The 20,920-nt window shown below is 38.6% G+C and overlaps 1 protein-coding gene across 1 annotated transcript in view; it reads right to left on the bottom strand.

Annotated features, from left to right (window-relative positions):
- The window catches only part of eif2b3 (eukaryotic translation initiation factor 2B, subunit 3 gamma), a 33,600-nt gene extending 14,701 nt beyond the window's left edge, over positions 1–18,899 (bottom strand). Inside the window, exons 1-5 of the mRNA XM_006786519.3 lie at positions 18,602–18,899; positions 16,122–16,284; positions 14,414–14,568; positions 4,449–4,608; positions 4,195–4,306 (exon numbers count right to left, since the gene is read on the bottom strand). Coding sequence (XP_006786582.1) covers positions 4,195–4,306; positions 4,449–4,608; positions 14,414–14,568; positions 16,122–16,269 — 575 coding nt within the window. The 5' untranslated portion in view covers positions 16,270–16,284; positions 18,602–18,899. The remainder of the gene's footprint in view (positions 1–4,194; positions 4,307–4,448; positions 4,609–14,413; positions 14,569–16,121; positions 16,285–18,601) is intronic.
- Positions 18,900–20,920: the final 2,021 nt, after the last annotated feature.

Below are 20,920 nucleotides of genomic sequence, written 5' to 3'. Positions count from 1 at the left end.
ACAACCTCTATGTACATATATGACCAAGAGTCATATAGTGAATTAGTGAATGTTTTTAAAAAAAAAAGAGAGAGAAAAAGTTTTATTTTGATCATTTTAACTGATTTGAACTGAAACTGTTTTTTTTCTCCTCATACACACAACTAATAATTTAAACTGCAATTTTTTTTAAAACAGCCATAAAAGAAATGAGGAGAAAAATACCTGTGGTGACCCCACAGGAACCATCAAAAAGATCTTCTCGACAAGCTTTCCCCTCCCACCTCAAACACCAGGCTTACAGTATAACTGGAGTAACTCGGGAGGACTACTTAGTCGCACACACACACGCACACACACCAGATGGTAAAAGCTCTAAATCAAACTCGGTGCGTGTCTGTCTGTGTTGAGGTATTTTATTAAAAAGCATAAAAACACATGTTCACTCTCACACACAGTCATGCTCTACGGGTGTCCCAGGTGTAAGTCTCTGTGTGGCTATCGCAGACATAAAGTAAAACTCATCAGAACACCCAGCATGTGACATCACTGTTTAGCACCTGCAGGCGGGCAAGAGACAGAGCCTTGGATAATTGGGTTATGAATGACGATGTGTGTGTGTGTGTGTGTGTTTGTAGGTTAAGAACAGGTGCCCTGAATCATAATAAAAAAATAATTTAGTAGCCATAAAAAGCAGCACAGTAGGTACAAGTATCACCATATCAAGACTGTTGCAGTAACCAAAACATGTTAACTTTTTTTAAGGGGACCTCATTACCCTCATTTTCAGGTCCATATGTTTTTATTCTGGGAATCTATTATAGCAGCTTTGCATGATCACCAATTCAAAACAAGTCCTTATTTTCCCTCATACTGAGCCTCCGTTTAACTACTTAGCTCGTCTTCCTCAAAGTCAACTTTCTTTGATTGCCTGCAACTGACAAACTGAACATTTGAACAACACCTTTGGGGGGTCTGCATATGCCATGTTAAGAAAATCCCCTCCCCTTGACATACCGCAGACCCAAGAGCAGAAAAAACTGTTGGAAACAGAGTTTTTAAGAGGAGTCTGAAACATGAGCACACCAACTACTTCTACACATGCTGACTTTGAAATGTTCGTGTTTAATGAGTACGCACCATTGTAACAGTACATATATTACCCGAACATTAGAAATCAAGTTGCCTTTCCTAACAACAGCATCATGTGATTTCTGGTTGCTGCGAGTGCTGTAGAGCTCATTGTTGAAGGGAGCAGGAATTTAGTGTCTCTGCAGGCAGGGATGACTCAACTGTTGGATTAATGACTGACTACTAAAGTACCACTAAAGTCCTCAGTGGGAGAGAGGAGTCACATCTCTCGCTCTCAAACACACACAACATAATGTCTTATTTAGTTACAACTAAAACCCCACAGCGGACGGTGAGTCAGATACAGCAGAATGACCGTTAATACCCTCATTAGTCAGGTTTTCACAAGAGCCAACAGTGCTGAAGGGCTTTTTTAAAAAAAATTTAACCACTCCTCCAAAGCAAAATTTGTGATTCCCGTAATAATAAACTAACCCCATAGATGCTTTCTCAATTGAATTCACATATCTGATCTTGTGTTGCAAGCCTACAGTGCACATGGCTCTGCAAGTGCAGTCAGACTAATGTTGATAGCTGTCAAATCCTGTGCAAACACCCTCATTATGTGGGACCATTGATACATATGTTTAGTAAATTTAGTACAAGGATCTTTGGAAGGGAAGTTATTTAATTTTTTAAAAGGTACTTTGTGTAATATTTGTGTTTATTGGCTTTTAGCCCCACGTGTGACATCATTAGTAACAGATGTAAGTAACTCCGAGTCTGTTTTGCTGAAGATCACTGCAGTTGATCTGATCTAAGCTTCCTCGCCTTTCCTTTATACACTTACTGGCCACTTGTTAGGCACTACATGCTAGTACTAGGACACTCTTTTGATTTCAGAATTGCATTAATTATTTGTGGCACAGATTCAACAAGGTCCTGGAAAAATGCCTCAGTGATTTCGGTCCATATCGTCATAATAGGATCACACAGCTGTGGTAGATTTATCAGCTGCCCATCCATCATGTGACTCTCTTGTTCACTACATCTCTTGACTTGAGTACAGTGAGCTCGCTATCATGTTCAAGAAACCAAAGTTTATTTGTGCTTTATGGCATGGATGTTATCGCTGTCAGAAGCAGCAATTAGAAAATGCATACACTCTGGTCATAAAGGGATGGACATGCTCAGCAGGTAAGCAGTGGCATATTAGCACTGCTCAGTTTTAGCATCAACAAGCCATTCTCTGCAAAATCTATAGATGCTTGTGTGAGAAATCCCAGAAGGTTTAGCAGTTTGTGAAATACTCAGATCAGCCAGTCTGGCACCAAAAACCATGTCACATTCAAAAACTTCTACATCAACTTTCTTACCCATTCTGATGCTCAGTATGGACTTCGAAAAGACGTCTTGACCATGTCTGCATCCCCAAATGCATTGTTTTGCTGCCATGTGATAGGCTGATTACATATCTGCATTAAATATCAGCTGAACAGGTGCACCTAAAGTGTATGTCATAATTTTAAAACCTCCCAAAAACCCAAAACTAGCTGCAAAACTTGGCGCTTTGCTTGTTTTGCTTGAAACGTTCTAGTTTTCCGAACTATCTTGTTAAATCAGCAGATTAATACACAGTCAACCATTTCTCCAGACCTACATCCACAACATTCTGACAGGTGGAGCTTAATGTATGAGAGGAAGCTCTGCTGGATTCCTTTCACACCGTTTAAGCGATTTCCAGGTCAAACAATCTCACATGTGCAGAATGTTTTGAGCTAACACACCTCAACCATGTGGAAACTATAGAGAAGGAAAGGGAAGAGAAATTACAGAGAGGCTGAGGCAGAACAAGCATGGAGACTGTAAGAACAGATGGTTGGTTGTGTGGAGGGATGCACACAACAAGAACTGGTTCAATGAAGTGAATGAAGTGGGAAATTAAACGGACGCCAGTCAATGAAGAAATTCAGGAGGTCGCACACACCGATTCATCTTTCTTTCACTAACGTTCCACAGAAACTGAAAAGAACCAACTGCAAAAGATACTACAGGTGTGAAATGTTAATGTGTACAAATGTAATACGAATACGAACATTTAATATCCAAAAGACGCTTCATAACCTGTATGTACAGTACATGTAAGCTGTGACTACTCTGTGGGTGATAATGCTGTTGAAAACAGTCAGGTAGCTACAGGTGGGAAACAGGAATCCATACTCTGGCATTTACTCTGCTTACTACCTCAGGCAAAAAATAATTTTGTGTGGGTGTGTGACATGCGAGCGTATAAATGATCAGAGGTGCTTTCAGTGTTGGAAGTCTTTCAGTATAAGCTGTAAATGTTTTGCTGTGGGCTCAATAGGTTTCCATAACACTGTGACAATGTGTGACTGTTTTCTCTCCATCAATGTCCACCTCGAGGTTGTGTTATGCGTTCATATAAGCATTTCTGAGTTTATGAAATAAGACAGAATGTGTGTGTGTGTGTATATATGTTAGTGTGTGCCTCAAGAGTTTCCCTGTGCAGAGAAGCATGCGAGCAGCTGCTCTGGCCCCCCTCTTATTGGCCAGAATTTACTGTGTCTTTGGCTCCATGAAGTATTTACGAGCTCCCAAAACACCCGCTCTCACACATACATGCATTTTAGGAGTTCGAAACAAAAACCTACCTAGAACACTCTTCCTGTAACAAAAATCCCACACAGCCACCACAGAACCTTCGCCCTAAAACACACCGACTCTGATTAGAAACTTAAACATCTGCTTTGCCAGAGCTAAGAACCTACAGATGTACAGAACACGTCACCATCAGGCAAACCTCCAAGCTCTGATCCACGCATGGAGGAATAAGAACCTGCACGAGAACACGTGCCGCACATGCTCAGCAACTTATAAAGTGAACACTGATTTGCTTTGGTTAACAAACCGTGCTGTGGACAGCTGTCATTCCACTAAAACAGAAGAATCAGGAGCCTTTAAGAAGACAGAGACCCCTTTGAAGTGAACAAAAACAAAGACTCAACAGTGAAATGATTGAATGAAAGTGGATAACCAATCAGAAATGAGTAGATTTTCACATATATGTATAATTTCTAATGGCTCATTTGGACATATAAATAAGCAATGTGTGGTTAGACTTACTTCCTCATAATGGATTTCCTGATTGATAGTCCGTCCTCAAGATCGGCCTCATTGGCCATGAAGAGCAGCCTCTTTCCTGACTGATCAACACCAACAAAGTCTCTCTGCTCAGCTGGGGAAAAATACACAACATATGTTTTTAATACAAAAAAAATTGCCCAGTTAAACCACTGCAGGGAAAAGAAAAAAAATATAGATTAAATAAACAGCAGATGCAAAATGGTCTAATTTTCTAAGATTTATTTTCATTTTACCTGTCTTTTTCTTGCCCTTCTGGCCTGGGACGGTCTCTGTGAATTCGTGGGCTTTGCTCATTAGCATGGCCATTGTCGCATTGTGCGCCCGGAACAGATCGACCACCTCGTGAAGCGCTACGTCTGTTATCAAGTCACAACTCAACACCAGGATGTCGGTCTTAAGAGAAAGATTTGAAAGAAAATCACAGTGATCTATTCATGCTGAAGTATTTACTTGACAGCGCAACGGTAAGACACATCAGAATGTCTAACATAATGAACCTGACGTGGTTTGGTGGGACTAGGATTACTTTACTAAGTATAAAGAGGCTTTTGACAGGAGCTTGCAGGCACACACACAAAACTCTGAAACAGACAGAAATGGCTGAAATACAGTTGGCAGGGTGAAGCATTTAGACTATTGTATACATAAACTTTATTTCCGCACAAGTGCTTGTTGGCCCTTTGTTAAAGTGACTTAAACTCTGATTACAGAGAGTAGTGAGTAATGATTTCTGCTGTTATTCACCATCTCTGTTTGAGAATATACAATCCTATAGGTATTTGTGTGTATTGCTGTGAGTGCCTATATTATTCACAGTCTTAACTTCTTAAATTCAATGTTATTTAAAGTGTGAACTGTCTTGCTTCTACTCTCAGCAGAATCAGTAACGTAAATATGTAAGTCTGGGAAAACAAAGCTTTCAGGATTCTCAGTATTCAGTTCAGTTCAATTCAAGTAATGCTCTTTTTATCCCGATAGCTGAGAAATGACTGGGTTATAGCAACGCCCCCCCCCCCCCAAAAAGAAAAAAAAAACAGCTTATAAAGGTAAAAAAATTATACTTGAGTAGCTCAGTTAAACGGTAAATTAAAAAAAAGTAAACCAAAAAGCACAGATCTAAACAAAACAGGAAGGAGCCTGAATCAAAAGGGAATAAAGGTATTGTGGTATAAAGTGGTGAAGAGTTTCTGCATCTGTCTTCATGGAAACAAAGCTGAACCAGATGTCAGACAAAAAGTTCAGCTGCTGATCTAGTAAAAAGCGCAGAGGTGGTGCGAAGAAATTACTCAGCAACTTTTGACAACAAAAGTTATCTCCAGACACTTTATGCTGTAAGCCAAGAACCCTACAACAGTGAGTTACACAAATCCCAGAGTACCTGTTTTTTCTTTTCTCCCTTCCCTTCTCCATTCATTCAGGTCTGAGAGACAGAATCCATAAACAGTGAGTGTAACTATATTTTTCTGCTGTTTCTCTTTGTGCAGACCGTCAGCTTGCTTGGATCTAAGCAGACAATTCAATTCATAAACACATGGTCTTCGTCAAATTACTTTGGTATTAATTTGTGATACTTCTAAGATTTCTGAAGTCCTTAAAACCTTGCTCTCTTTTTCTCCTAAAAGCCCACAGTAGATCAAAACGACAAAAATGTCTCAACAGCTGATTAAACTACAGATATTAAAAACAGGAACTGTAACAAAAACAAAACTGCTCAGTCTGGTTTGTGATTATATACATTGAACAATATTTCTGGCATAACAAATTAATGCTTTCTCTCAGGACTTTAAAATTGCTGGTAATACGTTACACTATGTCACAGTCTATACATTTTAATAAAATGTTATGCAACAAGCCTACTGCTCTTCCAGAAAGCCATTTATGCTAGTTTTACTCTCTCTAATTACTGCAAATGAGTAGTTTTACATCTGTATAAAAGAGAAATTACATGTGATTGGGACATTTGTTTAAATCTTTTGCAATCTCACAATTTTCTATTTTTTGTTTGAAGTGCTTGAAAACGCCTGACAAATTAGACATCGGTCCTGTTTAGTTTTCAGTGTGTGTACGCAGTTATCTCTCTGAAAAACCTGCCTTAAATAAAGGAAGATTAACTCCACCCTGTGTTTACATCCACATGTTAAGTCTTGCCCATATTTGAGTCTTTTTTTTTTTTAAATCATGCTGTACTCACTGCATTCAGTGACACAATATCACATAACTCCCTTATCCTTCTCCATTTTACCCCTGGCTGGCTGGTTTAAGTACATTTCTGTGAACTGATCCACATAAAACACTGCTCTAACGTTACACACAGGCAGAGAAAACCAGCCAGCGTTCAACAAAATGCACTTGAGCTTAAAACAGAGACCACTTTTTTTTTTTTGAGAAAAGCAGAGTCTTATTTTAGAAGATGACTATCTTAAACTAGTATCAGTATCCCAACTATCTAACCACATGTAAATCAATACACGTTTGGAAACACAAATAAATATGCAGCTGTGAATTCCAGTTGACGTATCACTTGCTCTTATGGCGAGAGCAAAAGCAGTACCTGTCATTTGAACTGTTCTCCACTGTCTGAATGTGTGTTTGCATGTGGGTGCAGCCGCATTTGTGTCTGTGTGCGGTATCCATCTGTCTGTCCAGAGATGAAGGCTGTCAGCATAGGGACTAATCCCACCATTAGCACCAGCAGCCTTAACGACAGAGACATTATTGCTCTGTTTGTGAAGGAGAACACAGAGTGAGAGAGAGGGGATAAGGAAGAAAAACACATGAGCAAAGAATCCACAGACACTGTCAAACAAAAGAAAGAAAAGGAAAGATTACAGTGAAGTTTTTTTTAAGTATTTATATAGAATAAATGTAATATATTATCTGGTTTAAAAAAGGATCAAAGTATGTAGAGTATGCTGGATCAGTGAGATCAAGGGTCAAGTTGACCTAGATTTACATGCAACTCTAATCTTGACCTGGCGACAGGAAGCTGCCACAGTAAAATTGAAGGTGCCTGCAAGAGATCTCCTGACTCCTGAGACTCTGAGACCTTTCAGCTCTCTCCTCGCTCTATCACAGACTGATAAGCTCACACACGTTCAGAAACAGAGCACTCTCACACAGCCACACACATTAAATGGACAAAGGCATGCTTGCTTCATTCACACATGCACGCACGCAGGCGTACACTCAGAGGCGACAGCCGAGTGGAGTCAGCTGGAGAGGCAAAGACACTTTGGCCTTTCAACAGCCAGGATCACTGGACAGGTCAGGACCACACACACTGGTGCACAAGCATTCACACACAGATGCGAATTTGTCCTAGAGGTAACTGACTTCAATCCAAAACTAGTGCTTGCACAATCCTGACCCGTTTCAAGGACACTTTCTTTGTTGTGTGAGGTATGAATCCACCAGTAAAGGCTGACATTCACAACTCTGTTATTTACAAGTTACAAAATTCAGCAATGTCACGTACATAAAGAAAGCTATGATGTATATAATAAACAAAGAAAGTATGAAACAGAGATTCAGGCTTCATCCAATTCTCATGAGAAGACAGCAGCAGGGAGAATTTCATGGTTTGATTCAGGAGGTGAAGCTCTATCATGACTGCTTTCGTAAATATTTCACCTTTTTCAAAGAACCGATTCGCCCAGAGCAGCGTTTAGCTGCGTGTCCGAGGTAAAATAATATTATTTTACTATTTCCATATAATTGTATATTCAGTACCAGTGAATGTTTTGAGCTACAGTGCACTTGTTGGTATACTGAAGTATACTTTATGGTATACTGCAGTATGAAAACTGACAATACTTTTGCTCAGCTGCATGCATGCCAGTCAGACTTTTTACCACACTTCCAATAAAAACAGTCTATTTGTTCAATCTCTTTTATATTTTGGTTCCTCAAAGGATTTTTGAAGCTAATAACTTGAAATGACTCAGCTGTGTGACACTGGTCATCAAGTCAGTGTAGGTTTGAAGGATACACAAGCTTTGACTGATGTGTTCATCATAAAAAAAACCAAAAACAAACCACTGAATATTTTCCATTTCACCCTGGGATAAAAGTAATGTGGGTCACTTTTAACATGTACAAGTCTTGCCTGGTCTTCTTAAGATTATGAAGTTTCAACATTGCAGTTCAGTGAAAAGACAGAGAAAATGCACATGGAGTAAGGGTGTGGAGCAAGACTGTTGAAAGAGGGAAAGAAATAAAAAAAAGACACATCTAAGCATGTTTGCTGTGTCGCTTTCATGAAAAGCCTCAGTCCCATCTCTCACTCCTCTCTTTCTTCACCTTTTGTGTCGAGTCTTACAGGCTGACTAACAGATGTGGACCAAAGGTGAAGCCTTGAATCACAAACTCCAATGTATATATAGCTGTTTTAGTTCATACGCGCTCATGATACCAGGTGATTAAGCCTCAACGATAATAAAAATGTCAAAGAGGCTTTTGGCGTACAAAGCAAAACGTGCATGCAAAGTACTCCTTTCACTAGTTTGGCTTATTGTGAAAGAACTCAGCATTAATCAGCATATCCGTCCACTTTTGTGTAACCTCACTGTTTGCGGAGTGAACAAAATAAAAAATGCTCCCTGTAATCTCTCCTTTCAGTGTTCGAGAGAAATGGCCGACTGTGTTCACCCAGAGCACACACCGATTCCTGTAACTATTTTGTTTGATCGGTTACACCAAATCCCCTCATGGAAGGGTGTTTGCATCAAGATGTGTGAGTGTCTACACTGTGCGCAGGCTTCGGTTTGACAGATTGAGTGATCTCTGTGCGGGGATTTGGCAGGCCATGGTTACAGTTCCTCACTCATCACCTTGCAGTGTGTGAGTGTGTGTAACTCAATGCCTCTCATCCAGCTGGCTGCTCAAAGGATTAGAAACTCAACGATTCTCAATGAGAGCATGCTGAAGCTAGTTCTGCCTAAGTGTGTGAATATTTGTACATGTGGTAATTCCAAGCATCTATTAAAAGGACTAATCTAGCTAAGAAAATAACTAGAATCTGTACACCAATTCAAAGGGGAAAAAAGAAAAACGATTAAAGCCATTTGACCAAAAGAACTAAAAGATTGATCGTGTTGTAAAGAATGAATGTCAGAAGGACATTTTTATCTTCGACTGTACAGACAGACACAAAATAAAGAAAAACCCCCTGAAAGCTTTATCATTACAGCGAGAGCATTTAGTGCCTTTGCTACACTGTGAGGAGTATTTTGCTGGGAACTTAAATGTAAAGCTGTTTTCAATGATCAGTTTTATCCATGATTTAACATTTCTGTCCTGAGAAGAGCCACTCTCTTTTCAGGACAATAACACCCAGAGAATCACCTGGAATCACTAGATTTTTAACCCATTTGAATATCTATGCAACATGTCAAGTGTGGCCGACCAAAAAGATTACTGTATTTTCCACATTATAAGGCGCACTTAAAATCCTTTAATTTTCTCAAATCGACAGTGCGCCCTATAATAATAGTTGAGTTAAAATGATCAGCCTTGCTGCTTTACCAGGTGTAACAATTAAATTTAACATGCAGGCATCCATGAAAACAGAACTTAATTTAACAGAGTTAGAAGTTAGCAGGAAGTTAGCTCGCTAGTTTCCACCTAAACATGATATAGCATGTTCTGATTGAGAGATTTCTGAAAAAAATAAAACACACAGCTCTGCTATCACTCCCAACATAAATAAAGACAGAAAACTAAACAGCAGTGGCGTTTGCAGGGTTACTGAAGTTGGACTAGCTGGTATATAATGATGTGCTACGTGACCGCTAGCGACACAGCTATGTTAGCATAACATAAACACAGTGAAGCTGCAGGATGAATGCTAACTTTTTTCCACTTGATACAAGTTAACGTGAGGGTTCCCGATAGTTAGGGATAAATGCAATCGCATGGCAGGATGCTGTAAACGGACCAAACGTCAGTCAGGAGATGTGAGATAATCCATCCACAATACGAGGTTAGTCATTAATATACTGCAACAACATGGGAATAGAGCAGCTGCAAGAGAATTGAACATTAATGAATCAATGGTACAGAAGTGGAGGAAGCAAGAAGAATGAGTTGATGTTTGACCTATCTGACTATTTTGTTTCGATTAATGCGCCTTATAATCCGGTGCGCTTGATGTATGAAAACAGACCCGTTCATCAACATTGTGCCTTATTATCCAGTGCGCTTTATGGTCCGAAAAATACGGTAATTGTAGTGATTGAGGCTCTAAAACAACAGTCTTACATCAGATTGTGATAGAGATTTCAAGATGATTGTTTGTGACCTGGGACAAAGTTAAAGAAGCTACAACTCACATTGTAACTGAAACTATAGCCTGCTAGGTTTATCAAAATACTAGAATTTCAAACTTACTGAAATGCAGTGTTAAAAAAAAAGCACAGGGGGAAAAAGATTAGAACAATACAAACTTTACCAACTTAATAACACAATATAGGAACTGTGAGGAACTGCTTATAGTTAAATGACTAACGTTAATGTGTGTGTCAGTCAGGCTAACGTTTATGAGTATGTAATACTTTACTCTTTGTAAAGAGTAAAGTAAGTCTTTACTCTTTGTAAAGACTTGTTCAGTCTTGGGGTGCTGGTATAACTCATTGGGTTGAACAGTCAAACCATATGCCTAAAGGCTTCTGCAGAGTCCACCCTGTGCCATTTCCTGCATGTCCATGCTTTCTCCCTCCTTTCCTTACTACTCTAGTCTCCTGTCACGAAAAAAGGCTAAAAAACCCCTAAATTAATCTAAATAAAGTTGTCCAGTGTTGCTAATGTCAAATACTTCAGCTGCTAGTGAGGAGAGGTGCTGGGTGAAGTGTGTCAACTAGAGGAGGAAAGACTGCACTGGTGGTAATGATACTGATACAAATGAGTAATTTGATAGTAATTTTTAGTATCTGAGAATCGATTTTTTGACAACCCTACTACGCCCTACATCTACTTATCATCCAGTAGGAATGTAGCATGTAATGATGCTTAGTGTTGGGAATGGAAATTCCTGGAAATATTAGGAGCCTGTGGTTTTTCTTCCTTTTGAGATTAAGGGTGGGCGATATTGTTTCAGATTGTTCCTGTTTTCTATATGTTGATAATTAAGTGGTTCTGGTATTGTGAAATTAGTTGACTCTTCTAATAATCTAGCTTTTTACTACAAGCTACACTCATATGCCTTTCTAAGTATCAAGCAAACACATTCACCCACCTGCACATACACACTTATTGGGAATTTGCCAAAAAAGAGGAGCGAGGGATCAAACCCCTGACCAGAATCACAATCCAGATCAAGAGTTGTAATTGTGCCAGAAAAAAAAGTCATGGTCTTCTGGCCAATCACCTACCAAGACTTGGTTCAGATCATAATATAATTTAAAAAATATACCAACAAAAACTCGTCTTGATTAAATAAAGATGTGACTGGATGCAAAAGTTAATTTTGTATGACAAAATGTTTGGACTGTATTTCTGTAACTGCCAAAAATGTGTCTTTTCTTGTAAATGTTTGAGTCAGACAGTACCGTAGATCAGCACTATTTACCTTGCTGATTTCATATAGCATTACTGTAAATATGTATTGGCTGAAAGCCTGAAAACAACCATAAAATCTTACATTATTGACATACGCATGAATCACAATGAATTAATTACTCGAAAACATTCATAGTATCACCTTCATTTAAGATTTGATGAGTCTGAATTAATTGTGATTCTTAAAACTGACATTTCTAACTAAGCCAGTGGTATACAATTCTTTGATAGTAAAACAATAAACAAGAGAAATTGCTTTTGAAACACATCAACGGTCAACCCTAACCCCAAACTAACCCTAAACTCATATAAACATGTCTTCATGGACACAAGGGGCCAGTCAGTACAATGGCATATACACAGGGTCACCATACACCCTTATATACCCAAACACAAATGTTGCACAGATGTGCATGACTGCTGCATGAGAATAAATGGTGCACTGGGTAAACTGGCAGCACAGGGAGTTTAACCATGACCTCATCTGTTTAGAGTGAATCGGATGAAGGGAGGGATGGAGGGATCAGCAGGCAGGATATAGAGGGGGGTATGGAAATTGCAGTTGGGGGTCATGGATACCAAGACAGCATATGTACACGTGTGTGCCTGTGTATGTTTGTGTGTATTTTAAAAATGTGCAATGAGGCACCTCGGCGGCCTTGGCCATTCAAAGGAGGAAAAGGCATGGATCGGTGGTCAGCCCAGCAGTGTGAACGTTAGGGCTGCCACAAACGGTTATTTTGATAGTCGACTAGTCACCAATTATTTTTGCAATTAGTCGACTAATCAGATCATCCATCCATTGGACGTACAACGTACAGCTTATTACACCAGCATGCATCTGCTCTTATATAACTATCATTAGCTTACAGCTTTAAGTGTTTAAGGTATGTGCTAACTAAAAATAAAGACAAGACGATAGTTTATTAAATTTTAATGAAATTTGCAGATTGTTTCGGTGAAGTTTAATAAATTTAGCCATCTGCTCCTTGCTATCTAAAATATAACAGGACACCGGAGTATATTCTCAAGCATCTCACACTTCTGATAATCAGTTGTCTGCTTGACGTTTATTATTCAGCTGTGTAAAAACTATTACTTTAATCTCAGCCAAACCAATTTACTCAGGAACAAATAAAATACTGAAAAAAGCCAAACAATAACATTTTTAAGTTATCTAAGTGACTTATATATCATGTTTAACCTGAGTAGCGAAAGACAGCGGTGGGTTTGAAAACAATTTGCCGGGACTCCGGTGTTCTCACCAGCTCTAGTGAGCCTTGCCCCCGGCTAGCTATCGAGCTGGTGGGTAACAGACGTCTCCGAAAACGTCGGAGCGCTTTTGAAAATATGTGGTGTCTTGATAAACTGAGCAGATATTTGAAGTTTACATGGCTACACGTTTATTTTGTGACCCAGAAAGAATAATAAGAGTAATATTAAAACCAACTAGCTGCCGTCATTGTTGGAAACTGAGCAGGGCCGCGCTATGAATTCTGGGACAAAGCTTCTTCTTCTTCGGGGTTTAACGGCAGCTGACATCTTTGTGAATGCAGTGCTGCCATCTTCTGTTTCAGTCCGCTATTACACTCTTAAATCCTACTACTTATTCCTGCGTCTTTTGGGATCTTACAAAGCTTCAAACAACGCGTCAACTATTAAATCAGTCGTCGACGATTTTGATAGTCAACGTAATCGTGACTAGTCGACTAATCGTGGCAGCCCTAGTGAACGTCCACCTAAACTTCCCCCGCAATCTTTGTCAATTTTTTACCTTACCTAAAACCTTTCTGCAATTCTTTGTATGACTGTGACATTAAACAGAATTTAAAAAATAATAATAAACTCACTACAAAACACTGTCAGAGCAATGGAGAATGGTATTAGAGAGCAGAACATGCAACATGCAACTCTTTACTGGCACTGCATTAAAGAGTTGCAGTGCCAGTAAAGAGTTGGCACTGCAACTCTAAATCAGAACTCAAACCAATGCTTCCTGCAACCAAACAATTTAATCATAATATTTTGTTAAAAAAAAAAAAAAACACTGCAAACAGTATCCTAAATTTTTGTAGACACTGGAACAAGTGTTAGGATAGTCGCAGTCATGCAGGACTAGAAACTGGAAACTAGTAACCAGTTGCTAGGGAAAAATAGTTTATTCTTCCACCATTTGGGAAATGGTTGCTAGAGGTTGATGGGAGTCGCTTGCAAATGGGTGCTATACCAGGTTCCGCAGTTGCCCACAATTTCAGACAACGACTTGTCTGCAAACACTAGCCCCGTAGTTGCAGAGTGATAATGAAACTGTGAAAAATATGATGGAAATGTAAGCTATTCACCTTCAAAGTAATGTATAAATGTTGTTTATCACTGCAAACAAAACATTTAAAAAAAAGGTACAACCTTTATTTTGAAGGTAAACGTTATTTCCAGTTCAAGTCAGTCTCCAGACCCGTGTGACTGAGGCCTTTTGTGTAACCCTTTCATTAATTCAGTCTGATCTAATTCATACTTATTTTCCATACATAGCAAATAAAGGTCCAAGAGATTCAGAGTAAATATGCCCCCCCCCCCCCCCCCAAAAAAAAAAAAAACAAAAACAAAACAAAAGAAAAAAAAACACACCCAAATACATACGCACCTTGATTTTTGGCTGGATGTGTCTGAGAGCATCAGCGGTACCCATGTCGCCATCTTCCTGGATAGAAACCACATCCAGTTTCATCTTCACGTCCTTTATTTTAAGGTCTGTGCTCATCGCCTTCTGGACCTCTTTGGTAGTGATCACTATCACCTCTGAAAACACAGTTCACAAAAGTATCCCTTTGATTGTCTTATCTTCATAAAAAAGGAGACAAGCCACAGCAGATGCTTACATGGCTATAATATGTTGTGAGCTTCAAATAAGCCACTTTTCTGTTTTTTATAAAGTTGGTAGGAACAGTACTAGACCACTTTATGAATCTAAAATGTTGTAGAATCAGTCTAGTTTAATTAGCCTTGTCTGCATTAAATGGTTTATACCGGGCATTTGCTCACTCTAGCTGTGTCAGCCTAGTAAAACCTAATTGCACAGATTTGGCTAGGAAAATGCACACTGTAAACTGCTGGCCACACAGAATGATTATGTATAGAAAGCAACTTTTATTTAACCTAGCGCAGGCTTTTGTAATGAACAGCATATTGCCAAAAATAAATAAATAAATACTTTATAAGGTCAGGCTTTCTGAGCCCCACTGCATGCTGCTGCACAAGAGTCAGAAAACTTGACTATAAAAACATAGTCAGAAAATGCACACCTGACGTGCTGACAATGTGTTGACAAGCTGATGGAAGAACAACTAAAACAGACCAGAGCAAAATCGGACTCAGTGTAAAATATTTACAGATGAGTAATGTTGTTAACTGAGGATTTCAGTGCCAAACAAAAGCAAAACTTTCACTGACCTTAAAGAGAATAAACCATTACAACTGGCTTCGCTTTCACATATTTAGATTTTGAAAAGCATAACACATTTTAAAGTAACTTGTTGTTTCTTTTAGGTATTTTGAATGTTTTAACAATGGTGAAAAACATCTAACCAGTTTTAACTCCCCAGAATTTAGAGTCCAAGTAGTTGGTCAACAACTACTTGTGTAGGATAGATCTTGCTTAAAGTCTAGTATCCCCCAAAACAGATAATTTATTAAACACACAGCTATAGTTTGCACTTCCCTGGATTCTGCCTGGCTTTAACACTCCAAATGATGAACCAGCAATGAAAGAAATATGATTTTTTAAGTCACAGTTGACATGATTGTAATCATAAAACCATTTTTATGACCTTCTCTGACATTCTCTCTTCATTATGTCACTGCACAAATAACTCTCTCCCTTTAAGAGTGCTCACAGTTTTTACATCAGTTTTTGTATCTGTAATTTAATCCTGACAGTACTAACATTAAAAAAAGGACTCCTCCGTTATAATAGGAGGTGAAACTATTTTTCTTATAGGTCTGAGTTTCCACTTTTTGTTCCAGACTTTCCAAGTGGGCCACATAAACTTACTGGCAGGATTTTTGCTTCTTTACATTTTATGTGGAAACCAAGAATGACTTAGCCCTAACTTTAAGACTTCTCCCCCGCTACCACTTACACAAAGCTTACATGCAACAAATACAGTTAATGTGAGCTGTACGCTACAATATCAGACCTGATTTTATAACTTAAGATGACCTATAAAGCAACAAATATTTTCACATATTATGGACACCCAGACCTCTGAATAATATTTCTAATATTCAGTATCAGCTGAAATAATAGCTGAACCAAGAGATAAAGAAGCATTATATTTATTGCTAGCTCTCACCTTCAAATCCCACCTTCTCCAGAAGGTTAAGGGGATACCACATAAGGGGCTTGTTGCCAACAGGCAGCATAGCTTTGGGGGTGTTGTATGTCAGATCAGTCATACGAGAACCCCCACCCACCGCCATCAGCACCGCTTGGAGCTCCATATCTGCTGCAGATGGCTAAGAGAGGAGGGGACATTGTAACTGAAAGCATATAACATACAGTACTGACCATAGGTGTAGACTTAGTACTTCAACAAATTAATACAGCACTAAAATACTGTCTATAATATTTGTGTATAATACTCTGTAAAATAGTATATAAAAGCACAAAATGTAAATTATGTTCATATTAGCAATAATGTGAGTTCCTAAATGCAAATGGACACCATGGGTAAATGGGCTATTGTGCATCAGTTCAATATAGTTAATGCACAAGAGCACAAACAGATCCTTGTTAAAGAAGTACATCTTTTTATTACTTTAATTACTAGTTTTTAAATGCATTTAATGCTACTGTTATGTTCATTTTAAATAAAGTGTGTTCAATGTACACATATAACATACTGATGATGCTGTATGCCTCAGCTATATACTCCAATCAGTCTTCCAAGTGACACTCCCTCTGCTCTACCCTGTTTACCTTATTCAAAAAGTCTTAGCTCACACTAGCCAAGATTGTAGGTGGCCAGTCTAACAGAAGGCTAACACAGACAGACAATCAATAATGCTCACATCCACATCTATCGTCAATTTACAAAAACCAATTAAGCTAACCCCATGAATATCGTCAGACTGTGGGAGGAACACAGAGAACATGAAAACTCCACACAGAGAGGCCCCAGCTGGCTAGCACACAGGAAGCTAATGACAGAAGGTTAGCAGTTTAGAGGCATCCCAGACCTGCTTCAGATGTTTAGTAGTTTGTGAAATTGCAATTTGTTGTCACGTGAACTGACACAACTGACAGGCTCTCTATGATTCATTTACTCTCAAGCCTGTGTGACTGAACAGTGATGCTAGACGGATTTCATTTTACAAAGTCAGGACATTAATGTAAGGCATCAGTGGACTCCTACTCAAAAGACTGAAACTGTGAATTCCCTAAAACACTAGTATCATCAAGAACTGTATTTTTCTGTCTTTCATGGTATTGGCTTGATGTCACTAATGAGATCTCGTTGCTGATGGATGAGCACAGGAGTTAGCTTCTAACATTTCTGAATGTCATGATCATGCTGGCAACTAGGGCAGTGCCAAATCAAAACAACCGCAATAATACCAGTATAAATTTCACATGATACAAAAATGTCTTATCGCAAGTTTCTTGCTATAGCAACGCCATGCATTTACATTCCCTAGTGCACACGACGACAATGAGACAAGACTAGGCATCTCTGAGAGTCAATGACAGTTTATTATAAACAAAAAACATACTTTGCAAAATATCGTAGCTCCCACTAAAAGTAAACACGAAACAACAAACATATTTCAGCACTTGGAGCAAATACACATTGCCACACATTGTACAACCAGGCTATAAAGTAGAAGATACAGTGCAAATGTAAACAAATGCTCCACCGAGGACCACTAGCTGTTCTCTAAATGCCAGGGAGAACAAACAGTGGATGAAAATTACATATGTGGTTACATAGTGGACTAAGCAGGACTTTAAGCAGCTGGTTAAAAGGCTGTTGACCCAACATACAACATCCCAGAATGTAATCACTACTTCAGTATCGTGCTGGTACTTCTGGTACCCGAACAGATTCATACTTCAATACGTCACACTTTAAATTAGTGTTTCATCAATGGAACAGAAGAATGGAAAATACACTTTATTTACAGTGATGCTGATGCCTGCAAGCATCAATAAAATCTTGTTCAGAATTCTTTTCTATATCACCATTTTCATTGAAATACTGTAATTTGATTTTGAAGTTATACCGCCCAGCCCTACTGGCAGCACATAATCTGCTTCATTCACCTTCATACCAAGAGCATGCACAGCTTAATACTTGTTGAATGGACTCCTAGTGTCTTTTTTCCCAAGCATTCAGTGGTATCGACCTTCAACACCATGATACCAGTGCATCACCAACAAGTTTGCACAACTGTGCTTCATTGTATGTAAACAAAGATGCCTGTGCTTTATTGTAACGTACGGCACCTATGGTTGAAAATGAGGAAAAAGAGGAGGAATCTGCATATTGTGTTTATCATGATGAAATATGACATCTAAAATCACGCAGTTATTTGACTCCCACAGTCACAGCTTTCTTAGTCTCAGTACAGCGTGTGCTTCACACAGCGGCTGCTCTCCTGAACGTTTATATCCAACATACATCATGTCATCGCTGTAGTAACCACTAGCGCCAAACTGGCATGTGTGCTCAGGACATACCCTGTTGACCGAGTGCACACCCATGCTTTAAAAATTATTTTGAATTAAGAATTAATTCAAAGCCGAAGCACTGAGATATAAAACTTTACCTACCTGTCAGAATCCCTCCGAGCTGCCTGGAAATGACAGCGGTGCTAGACGCATGCAACTTGCAGTCAGTGTTGTTAGCACTCGGCTAAGGACTAGCAGCGAGCAGTAAACGATGCCGCTTTTTTAGAGATAGATTACAACCAACCGGACACGTTTCTGAAAACCGACAGGTAACTTAAATGCAAGTAAATAACAGATATTAGATTTCTCACCAAATAATTTAACAGTAATTACGCAAAAGACGCTAAGCAACTAGCCTTTTAATGATGACACCTGCGTGCCTTTAGTGAAATACGTCCGTGCGGGAAACTACTTCCTCTGTAATATGGTTCCGATCAGAGAATGGGAGAAAAACTAGACCATGATTTGTCATAGACTAAAATTTTTTACAGACAAGGGGAAAAGGAGGAATAGGTATGGTTGAGAAGAACAGATCTGTTTAAAAAGAAAAAAAAATCTTCACTCTGCTAGGGTATAATATCATCATGCTGGTAAGCTAAACTATGATTTATACTAAATTAATTATCCGAGCGATGATGATGATAATTGTTTTACATTATTAAACAGATAAGGAAAATATTCTTTTTTTTAAAGCTATGGTACAAGGAATTACAAATGTTCACACATTGTAAAAATGTGAGCAGATTAGCGGCCAGAAGCCAAACAGCAAAAGCTTAGAAAAATCCCAATTCACAGAGCTGAGACGTAACAGCAAATTGAGCTTGGGGAATGTGGCTCTGGTTTTGTTTGCCCTGGCCAGGAGATGAGCTTGACTGCTCGTTACTGCCTGCTCAAAGCCAGGCAAGCACGAGAAGGGAGGGAAGAAGGAGAGAAAAAGAAAACAACAAAGAGACGAAGAGGCCTGACTGCCTGTTGTTGCCCAAACACCATAATGCTGAAACTATTGAATGCAATTTCTCCACCGTGAATGATGATTGCTGAAAAAGTGGGTGTCCAGCTGCATTTGCTGTCTGTGAAGCAGTGCAGAAGAGCCATGTAGACAAATAACAAAAGAACAAACTCTAAAATCAAACAATCCCATATGCTATTTATCTTATAAAACACACTTTAACGGACATATTATCATTTCTGTTTATCATCTTCATCTTCTCAAGCATGCAAGGTGTTGTCAGTAGGCAGGTGGCAGCTTTCTCAGTTCACATCAAGGAATCTGGGAAAAAAATTAAAAAGGCCACAGTAAAAGTCAAATAAAGACCACAAAGATTGCTTAACTTAAGCTGGTTAACCACAGGGAACCGAAGTGTGTGAGACATTAGAGAACTTGGCTAGTTACAAGAAAAGCTCAAACAGCAAGAAAGCAAACATATCTAAAAGGATATCAAAGTTGGTTTTTGTTTGTTTGTTTGTTCTTATAATAATAATAATAATAATAATAATAATAATAATAATAATAATAATAATAATAATAAACGGGGTTAGTATAGAAGTTTGTGTCATCTGCACATTACTTGAGTTTTCCTGTATAGTGGATGTGATATCCTTGTGATGGTGTTGTTCTCATAATAATATTGTGTTGTAAAAGCTTCAGAATTTTGTGAGGAAACAAAAAAGTGTTTGTTTACATAAAACTCTCTTCTGGAATAAATGGTGTAATAAATAAAGTGTTTTAGTTTTTAATAGCAATAGATAACTTCTTGGCTAATGCTAACTGATTGCTCAGACAGTGTGATTGGCCAGTTGATGAGATGTGCATGTGTTGTATGAGTTCTGTATTACTGTAAAAATGTAATTAAGTACAAAGATTTTACATGGCTCAGCTTCTCTCCTCCTCCCCTCAGACATCAATGTTTCTTGCTTATGCTTTCCATACTTCTACATTCATATTCATGTTTCTTTATATTAATGCTTTTCAAGGTTATTAAAGATCTCAATAACTGTCATTTAATGTCTCTATTTTTAATGCAGCTTTTGATTTCCTTTCTGCAAGCAAACCCTGGTTTGCTTCTAAGGCTTCTAATAGGCTTTGTCATTATATACTGCCCTAAGGATATCCTTCCATACACATAGAGACAATGCTATTGAACAATCTCTCTCTTCATTTAGCATGTTCATTGTAAGGAGGAGCCCTACAGAGACACACTGTTTATCACAGTTTGACTTCTTTGATATATGTGGGGAAAACGGGGGAGAAGAAAACAGAATTGAAAAATGAGACAAAGAGGAATCACATGTAAATTTGAAAAAATTCCCTGAGCGTATGTATTTTGCATATTTTCAAAATACGCTTTATTTGTCAGAAATGAAGACATCCGACTGAGCGGTTAGAGGAAGACAAAATGAAAAAAGGTCCAAAACAGAATG

The sequence above is a fragment of the Neolamprologus brichardi genome, chromosome 18, assembly GCF_056152115.1.
Source record: "Neolamprologus brichardi isolate AB-2024 chromosome 18, ASM5615211v1, whole genome shotgun sequence".
Taxonomy (NCBI): domain Eukaryota; kingdom Metazoa; phylum Chordata; class Actinopteri; order Cichliformes; family Cichlidae; genus Neolamprologus; species Neolamprologus brichardi.
The sequence above is the reverse complement of the archived record's forward strand: the minus strand, read 5'-3'. Positions and strand labels throughout refer to the sequence as shown.